We start from the raw sequence: 10,000 nt of genomic DNA on the forward strand, positions 1-10,000 counted from the left end.
AATCTGCCCCTGTTACTATTAATATTGTTAGCTCCAGCAGTTACAAAAAATAATGGCAATATAAAGATAATGTTAAAAGTATTGCCAATAATAATAATAAAAAAAAAAAATAATAATAACAATAATGATGATGATGATTATAATAAAATAATAATAATAATAATAATAATAATAATAATAATAATAATAATGATAATAATAATAACAATGATAAATCAAAATGATAATAATAACGTCAATATTAATGATCATTATTAACATTATCAGTAGTCGTAGTAGTAAGCACAACAATGACATACAGTATGGGAAAAATAATAATTACGTACATAAAACAACAACAAAACTGGCAATAACAATAATCACATTTGTACTACTAATACTACTATTACAAAAACAACAATAATATTACTCAATCATCATAAAGCTAATGACAATGATAATAGATATAGAAATAACATTACGACCACTACTGCTATTACTGCTACTATTCTACCATCCCAAACTACTAAATTACCATTGCTACTACTAGTACTGCTAGTATTGCTTCTACTAATAATGATAAGAAGATTGATAATAATAATAAAGGTAATGATAATGATTATAATAATGATAATAACAATAAAGGTAGTGATTTATCATAATCACTATCATTGTTACTATTACTATTATAAAAACAATTATTATCTCTATGATCATTATCATAATAATCATCATCATTATTACCCATCCTACCACTACTATTATCATTATCCTCTGCAGTAGTAGTAATATGATCATTATCATTATAATCAGTATCATCACCATTAGTTTTGTTATCAGCATCATCATAATAATAAAAAATAATGACAACACTAACAAAGCACCAACAATTAGAGTAGGCATAAAACAATCAAAATTAATACTATCACTAAAGAGTAATTCCGTAAAAGGTCATCAAAAACTGATCATACAATAAACACCTCTTTCTTCAAAGCACGAACTTTGCCTTGAGTGCATCAGCTATACTCATAAACAGCAATTATCCAGTATCACGAGTTTTTAAAAACATAATCAGCTCATAAACTGAAAACGCGCTGCAGTGCTGGCCAGAAATGCACATTTCATATTCATTCGCACGTTCAGTATGTTAATATAATGTATTACGGTAACAGTATACGCCATTAAGTTTCCCTATTTTTCATATATTCTCTGTGTCTTTTGTTGAAACTCTTTACAAGATGAATAATATGAAAAAAATATGGAAGTTAAAAAACAATTTTGGCGACCCCTGCTATTAGCTGGTGGTCGTGAACTCTACGGTCCCGCCATGTACGCTTTCATTTACTCGGTGTGGGTGAGTAGATGAAGGACTACATGATTTTTTTCCCACTTGATATACTCGAAGAACGGGATGTAATACCATAATATAATGTTATGGTCATGTATCTAATATATCAAAGCCTTCCCTCGCCCCTGAAGTTAACCAGGGTGGTAAATTAAGTACTGAAAAATATCCTGTCACCTGCAATCCCTGTGTGAGAATCCCAGACAAATTACGATGGAGCAAAAGGAAGAGTGATGAGCGTCGTTTCAGTAGACCACAGGAAGTTGTTTTATTTCTAAATATATCTTGCAGATGGCCAAGGATCAATACACCGTTTATCATAATAAGTTTAACAAATACCATTTCAAGCCGGGTTAGAACATCCCCGCGTCATGCAAAATGCAACAGACAAACAAGAACAAAGTCAAAGGCACAATTTCTCAAATTAACAAATGAAAAATGAAAGCTTTACTTCCCCTTCCCCTTCCCCTCCCTCCCTTCCACCCTCCCTAGATAACCCCTACAGCGCCCTGACATACAAAGGGAAAGGGAATCAAGATGATGGAAAGACTATGATGAATCGTTTGAAAAATGGTGCTAGTGCAACGTCGCGGGCAAAAGCGGACTATAGAAAGCTTACGTACTATACACACCCACCCTCCTCCATCCCTCCCGTCCCCCTGACCATCGTACAGCCACCTAACTCCCCATAACCCCCCCCCCCCCCCCCCCCCCCCCCCCCAAAAAAAAAAAAAAAAAGATATAAAAAAAACGTAAATAATAGCCTCGCCTCAGACAGTAGGCGGAGAACCCATTAGACGCTCGATAACTGAACTGCTTAAAACCTTCGCAGATTATACACGCGCGGTAACGACGCTTCTGAAACACAGGCATTACCGCGGCAATAATAGTTTTCTCGGCGCTCAAGCCGGACCTAATTCATACCACCCATACGTCTTTACCCCTTTACTTTATCTATCATCGTGAAGACGAGTTAAATGACTCCTTCTTTCCCAGCGTAGACGTAATCGCACCTAAGTCAATTACCGCTAATGAGAACCCCTGCGGCATAACCGTAATTTAATCAGGCTGATAACACGGCGGCCGAAATCGATGGAATGATGTGCTAAACCTTTGCCTTAATGGGAAAAGATTGAGCAATGAGTAAAGGTAACAATTGGCTTATCTAATGTGGAGGAAGGGAGGGAGGGAGGGAGGGAGGGATAGTGAGAGATGGAGGGAGGGAGGCAGGGAGGGAGGGAGGGAGGAAAGAAGGGATGGTGGGAGAGGGAGAGAGGCAGGGAGGAAGGGAGGGAGGGAGGGAGGGAGGAAAGAAGGAATGGTGGGAGAGGGGGGAGGAAGGGAGACTGTGGTAGAGAAAGTGAGGGAGAGAAAGAGAGAAAGAGGGAGTGGTAGAGAAAAAAGAGAGAGAGAAAGAGGGAGTGAGAGAGTAAGCAAAAGAGAGAGAGAGAGAGAGAGAGAGAGAGAGAGAGAGAGAGAGAGAGAGAGAGAGAGAGAGAGAGAGAGAGAGAGAGAGAGAGAGAGAGAGAGAGAGAGAGAGAGAAAGAGAGAGAGAGAGAGGGGGGGGGGAAGAACAAAGAGAGAGAAGGGTAGTAAGATGGAGGGAGGAGAGATAAGGAGAAAAAGAGGGAGAAAGAAAGAGAAAGAAAGAGAAAGAGAGAAAGATCATGAGAATAATCTTGTGACTGTCATCACTACCAGAATTACAGTATTCCAAATCTATACACTGCGGTAATAAATAATGATTTTCCATTCTATATTCAATGACAACAAAAAAGTGATATTACAATTCAAACGAATCAAAAAGGAATTTGCATAAACTCTCTATTAAACATAAAATCATAACGACCAAAATGTCTTTCTTCCATTGTGTTACCAACCAGATTAAATGGACTTTTGCAGAAATCTTACAAAGATATCGCAACTCACCACTAAACTTACACATTAGCACGTAATTAATATTACGGTTTCAAAGACTAAATCAAAACATAAATATGAATTAGTGTCATTATGAGAGTAATAATGATAATGATGTGATGGTTCGGTGGTAGTGGTGGTAATGGTGGTGGTGGTGGTGATGAAGATGATGATGATGATGATGATGATGATGATGATGATGATGATGATGATGATGATGATGATGATGATGATGATGATGATGATGATGATGATGATGATGTTGATGTTGATGTTGATGTTGATGTTGATGTTGATGTTGATGTTGATGTTGATGTTGATGTTGATGTTGATGTTGCTGTTGATGTTGCTGTTGTTGATCTTAATGTCGCTGACGTCGATGTGCTGATGATAAAAACGGCAACAACACCGATAATTACGATAACACCAGTAATGATAATAATAATAATCACTGGGAAAAAAAAATCCTCAGTAACACCGAGACCTCCCACCGCTGGAAGCCCTCGCGTTTTCACCGGCGGGGATCTCCTTCGAATTTACGATCTCCTAAGTTTGCTCAGGCCTTAACCTTTTTGTTTATGCCAAAATAATCTCTCCATCGCCCCCGAGAAAACATGTGTAATCGGATAGCCATATGTTTGCTCTGATGTTCCATTCGAAGGTGGTTACCCTCTGTCTTGAGTGTCGAGGAACATGCATGCACGTCAAGGGGTCGTGTCCCCCCGCTTCAAGAAACACTCTCTTGTTTACGTCTCGTGTGTCATCGTGCTTGTTTTTTTGTTTACGAATCTCTCTTCAGGGTCTTTTTTTCTCCGTCATTCAGACTCTCCTTGGCTATCGAGAAGGTTTATTTTCTATTTGAGATCATGGCGGAACTTTTTTTGTACTCCTTACTAACCCCACGCCCCGTTGTAAGTATCGTTATAAGTTGTAAGTAAGTTTCAGGCGAGCTTAAGAGAGGCAATATTAGCAAGAGGCTTATCATCACAAGTACCAAAGCTCTTAAATACAACTATAATACAAGAGTCAATGCAATGGGTCACGTAAAGAGACTTATACGATACAAAATCCTTTCATAAACATAAACATCTTGCACGATTATCTCCAAAATACATCCTAAGACACCGAAGAAAATAAAATACACACTCACACATAAAACCTCGTTTCTCTCAAGTGCTACGAAGAGAAAGAGAGAAAAAAAAGAGTAAAACAGAAACACGAAACATATCGAGCCGTGACGCAAGACAGAAGACCCCCAACATGCAAACCTGACAACCCTCGGCCACGCAATATTTTCATTTCCTCTAGAATTATCACTTACCGCCACCTACCCTCTTTCCCTCACGCGTGGGTACTTGCTACTTCGACTTACACGATAAACAGCTGGCTTATACGTCATCATCAACACTGTTCCTCGACCAGCTGAAGCTCCGGTGATCTCGAGAGAAGCTTTAGTTACGTGGTTACGTCTTCTCAGATATCACAGTTTGATATATTTGGATTTGTGACATGTTAATTGAGGAGGAAACTTATATTGATTGGAAAGAATTTCGCAGTGAGATATCCATTCGTATTTCTAAATTGGACCAATCTATTGAATTGTAAAATTATCTCGAAAGCGAAGCGATTACTGTCAAAAAGGAAAATAGAGAAAGGAATTTCTCTTCTTGTTTCCAGTTTCTGATACGTGTAGATATGAGAAATGAAATTGTTCGATCAAGTTGAATGAATGCTTAGAATAACATGACGTGGAAGACAAGTCTTATTATACAAGTGAAGGAGACCCACACGAATAAATGTTTACTCGTATGTTACTTATTTATGTAATTTTAAATCAGATATTTACGTAGGTATCTATCTGACTCTTATTTACCTGTCTGTCTGTCTTTCTATCTGATTACTTCTCTTTCTGTTTATCTGTTTGTTTGTCTGCCTCCCTTGTTGCACGTGTGTGACCACCAACACTCGAAATAAATTTGACAAGTTCTGTTTTTGCTTTATCTTCCGAAAGTACTGCTGACGCAAGGCCCATATAACATAAGGCCTAAAATGAAACTTATCTTATTCTCACGACAACTTCCTCACATACTGTACCTGAGGCGAGATGTCCGCCTTGGCCGAAGGGCTGTGCTGCCTGGCCGAGACCCAGGGGCCCCGCTGTACCACGTCCCCGCTCGGCCCCACCGTCAGATACTGGTATCCGGTCCTCGTCGAGGCCCGTTCTTCCAGCTGACGGCGGAAGAGCCTCCTGAGGCGGGCGCTGGTGGTCTCGCACTCCTCGTCCTCACTCGAGTCTTTGCACTCGGCCACAGTTCCGCCGCTCGCTATACTCTTCTCGAATTTCTTGGTAAGTTTCCGCACCTTTCCCGTGAGCACCCTTCTCGCGAAGGGCACGGGAGGACGAAAAAATCTCGGGGGCAAAGTCGGCGCCGCTTCCGCCTCGTGAACCACGGATTCGGACGAAGTGGAAACGGTGGAGAGGCGCTCCGGCCTCTTCCTGAAGCCTCGTGCTCCGAACAGGTAGAGGTGCGCAATGTCCGACGACTTGCGGAACTGCGGCCTCGTGGGGCTGCGCTGGGCCGCCGCGACAGGCACGCGGGGGCTGCCGTCGAGGGGGAGGGAGTCCCCGCCCTCCTGGCTCATGTCCAGCCTCGGCGTGTAGGCGTCGATGTTCCCCGTGAGCGGCGGCGTCCCTGGAGGAGAGTCTCTGAACCTGGCGTCCCCCGGGGCCCTGGCGGCGTCCAGCATCAAAATCTGCTCCTCCAGCTCATCGAGGTTGATCGACCTCTTCTTGTCGGGCGCGCCGAGCCTCGGGGAGCGGAATCTAGCGGCGGCCGAGCCACCGGGCGTGGCTGTGTCAGCCGACGCTGGGGGGAGTGTCCCTGCGCGGATAAACTGGTCTTGGTGAACCTCTGCCTTAACGGCCGTCGTGCTCGATGTCCTGAGCGGGACGGGGGGCGGCGTGGGGTTGGCCGGGGGCGGAGGTGGTGGTGGAGGCGTGGGCGAATACTCGCTCATGGACATGACGGTCCTCGAACTCGAGCGCGGGGGAGGGCTGGGCGGTAGCCGGGACAAGCGGCGCTGCGGCTGCGGCTGCGGCTGATGCTGCGGCTGCGGTTGTCGCTGAGGAATGAGCCCGTTCATAATGGGGCGAGTCGGAGACAAGCTAGCAGACCTTGCGGATGCTGGCTGGTCCGGAGATTTGGATTCCAGGGGCAGCGCCGGAACATCCTGCGGCGCTGGCTGGGCGGCGTCGGCCTTACTGGTCGACGAATCTATCGAGTCCTGCGCGAGGTCTTCCAGACTCTCGACACTGTCCACCTTGACCAGCGTGTGCAGGAACTCATCTATGGACGTCGAGTTGACGGACTGCTGAGAGTCGGCCTTGACCAGCCTCGAGGCGGGCTGCTGCTCCATCCTCAGGCGGCGCCGGCGTCGGGTCTTGAGGATGCCCTTCAGCCGGGGCTTCTCGGGGGACGACGTCAGCTCCTTCTCGCTCGGCTCCGTTCGGAAGCCTCCGCTGTCGTCGCTCGAGACATCGTCGTCCGGGCCGCTCTCCAGCGCCTCTCGCGCCCGCTTGCGGCCGAACACGATGCTCGTGCGCCGCTTGGCGTTGAGGCGTCGGATGCGGGAGTCGAGGGAGGCGCCGTTGTAGTCGCAGGCGTCGCTCGGCCTCCCGGCGTGGTTCTCGATGTAGAGGTCGTCGTAGCTGGTGATCTTGCCGCCCTCATTGCCCATAGTACCCACACTGATCCCGGCGCCCAACTCAACAACGGCCCCCACTCCCTTCACACTGACAATGTTCGGTGGCGGCGCGACACGCTCCTGCGGCGCAGCCTCACCTCGGCGCGAAGGGGGTCGGTGACTGCTCCTCCGCCTGCTAGGTCACGTCCCGGGATCCGAGCAGATGCTTGAGCTTGACGAACGCCTTCATGTCTCGCGGGTGTTCATGTCCGCCATAACAACTCACCGGGACACACAGCGCAACATGTCACCTGCCATCACCATCTTCCCGAGATGCTGCCTTCCCGCGCGCTCTCTCCCTTGCACTTTGTAGTGTCCTTAATTCGCAATGGGAATATCAAAAGGTAGAGGCTCCGTAAGGCTTTCCAGTCCTTCAGTCTCTCGAGCGACTAATCTCCACTATACCATGCAATACTGTCTCAGGCAGCGAACATCTTGCCCTTTTATCTGCACAAGGAATTTCACCCCAAAAGACTATTAGATAATCACCCTTCACTGCCCCTCGGCGCACCTGGGCGACCCTTTCTGTCCCAGTGACCCTGAGAGGAAGGGACGGCGATCGCGACCCTCGGCGCAGAATGTGAGGGAGGGCGCATTGTGAGAGCCAGTCCGCGCACGCATGCCTGGCGTGCGGAGGGTCTCTCCCTGTCGCACGCCGGAGCTCCCTCCTCGGGGTCGGCTGCCCCTTCCCTTCCCTTCCCACTCCCCTCTCGCCAGCCACTCAATATTCACTCTCTGCGCCTTCTCCATCCTTCGGTCGTGAGTCACCGCCGCTCTCATTATCAAAATAATTATTGCAGTTCGGTAACGCGGACGCAGATCGCCAGTAGGAAAGCCTGAGTAATTGACGCAGCGTAATGCAACGCAAGCACATACTAATACTTCCTACGCGAGAGCTTTATTCCTTTTAATGCGCATGCACAGCTCCACGGGTAAAACATATAAGATTCAAATGCAAGAAATATTAATTCAGAATTCAAGCTGCAGGTCACGTAGATTCCTACAACTAACAAACCATCCATACCAAGACGATGAGCTTGCTTACCCCGCCCCCCCCCCCCTCTCCTCCGACCCCTCATTCATTCCGCAGTACCAGTCACGGCAACACTGTCTCTGCCTCACCGCATGTAAGCGTGGCACGTGATTAAATGCGGTTACTTATCTCTTAATTAATTAATATCTTGTTTTACCTGGCTATCACGACGCTCGAATAATGTCCACGCCAGTAAACACGCTAAGTACCATCTCACACGTAGAACGAAAAGAGAACTCAAGACGCATCCACGAGCAAGGACCCGCTCGAGGCCAGTCTTGTTTACATCCGGGGCGTCGGGGGAAGCACGTGCGTGGCCGGCCGCCATCACCATGCGGCCGAAATCATGCACATACTTGCCAGCATTCGCTTACTGCTTCGCCTCCGCACGTGATCCTGATGCCAAGGAGTAATGTGTACCTTCTTTTTTTTTTTACAAATGTATTACATACTAGGCTAAAATCAAGGAAGTTCATCATTGCACGTATATACAGTAGCCTGCCATTAAACAATGACAAATGCTAATCTGTTTGCGTGACTCGTGTGCGAGAATGTTCCGGTAAAGAGAAGGAAATACTACGGTTCCCGGGCGCTGAAACGAATTATACAACATGGCACAGCTGGAGTTGAGGTGTATCATAGAACACTGTTCAGTTACTGTTGAAATCCATTACATCCTATGGTATAGATGTTGAAGTGTATACTTGCTGTTAAAATGCCTAACAGCCCATAATAACGATCTTGAATTGCAGCACAGCGCATGGTAAAATCGTTGAAATGTACCACTGCACATATCATAGTTAAAGGGGCGTATCTTAAAGCATCGCACAGTTGGAGAATCAAACTACAAAGGACAGTGGGTGCTGAAGTATATCATAGCACGCTAGTATACCACACTACACGGTACTGCAACTAATATGTTTCCACTGCAACAAAACCAACCATCTACATGGCTGGCTATTCAAAGAACATTTACAAATTGCATCCTCGCCTTCCTAATGCAATTATCAATTATGCAATTTTGAAGACAATAATAAACCTACCACAAAATTACACATAAAAAATAAACAAAATAGACTAAACCGTTTAAGACAAACAAAATGTATTGCATCACCACAAAAAACATCAAGCTAAACTTCAGTGTGAAGGTGTAAAAAAAAAACAATTAAAAGATAAACTTAATCAAAGTAGCTGTCATAACCTTGAGACCTTTAACACGCATCAGAGGCAAGCATAAAAGCGAAAGTAAGAGAGAGAAAGAGAGAGAAAGAGAGAGAGAGAGAGAGAGAGAGAGAGAGAGAGAGAGAGAGAGAGAGAGAGAGAGAGAGAGAGAGAGAGAGAGAGAGAGAGAGAGAGAGAGAGAGAGAGAGAGAGAGAGAGAGAGAGAGAGAGAGAGAGAGAGAGAGAGAGAGAGAGAGAGAGAGAGAGAGAGAGAGAGAGAGAGAGAGAGAGAGAGAGAGAGAGAAAGAGAGAAAGAGAGAGAGAAAGAGAGAGAGAAAGAAAGAGAGAGAGTATGAAAGAGAAAGAGAGAGAGAAAGCAGAAAGATTGACACATTACCAGACAGGGGACAGGGAATAAGAAAGACCAAGAAAAAGCCAGAGAGAGAAAAAAAAACAAAAAAGACAATACAGATAAAAAAAAAAAAGCACGACAGATAGACGAAGCCATATCTCAAGTCCCTCCCGCACTTGGCCATAACAGCCAATTGAAAAGAGAGAAGCGCTCGCTCCGCCACGCCAGGGAGTTCCGCCCCAGCGCCTGATAGGAATTTACAGTCCTCCTTCGCGCACTCATTTTCCCAACATTAAATGAAACTGGCGGAGCGAGGGTTGTGTCGCTCCTACGACGTTACCTTTTTGAGATTCGATTTCGCAGGAGAGAGAGAGAAAGAGGGAGAGAAAGAGAGAGAGGAGAGAGGAGAGAGAGAGAGAGAGAGAGAGAGAGAGAGAGAGAGAGAGAGAGAGAGAGAGAGAGAGAGAGA

General features: G+C 45.7%; 1 protein-coding gene across 9 annotated transcripts in view; it reads right to left on the minus strand.

The window, feature by feature from the left end:
• LOC122255364 (uncharacterized) overlaps positions 1 to 10,000 on the minus strand; it is a 217,062-nt gene that overhangs the window by 149,735 nt on the left and 57,327 nt on the right. For 3 of the 9 annotated variants that reach the window (XM_086531092.1, XM_086531091.1, XM_086531089.1), the window contains exon 1: positions 5,336 to 7,094. The exons of 5 other annotated variants lie outside the window; for them this stretch is intronic. In XM_086531092.1, the coding sequence (XP_086387218.1) occupies positions 5,336 to 6,979 (1,644 nt within the window). In that variant the 5' untranslated portion in view covers positions 6,980 to 7,094. Of the gene's footprint in view, positions 1 to 5,335; positions 7,095 to 10,000 lie in introns of those variants that run through there. One more of the 9 variants, XM_086531090.1, reaches the window with a different exon arrangement.

Source organism: Penaeus japonicus, unplaced genomic scaffold (genome assembly GCF_977035675.1).
Source record: "Penaeus japonicus unplaced genomic scaffold, GWHDUDI00000001_assembly GWHDUDI00000035, whole genome shotgun sequence".
NCBI classification, from domain to species: domain Eukaryota; kingdom Metazoa; phylum Arthropoda; class Malacostraca; order Decapoda; family Penaeidae; genus Penaeus; species Penaeus japonicus.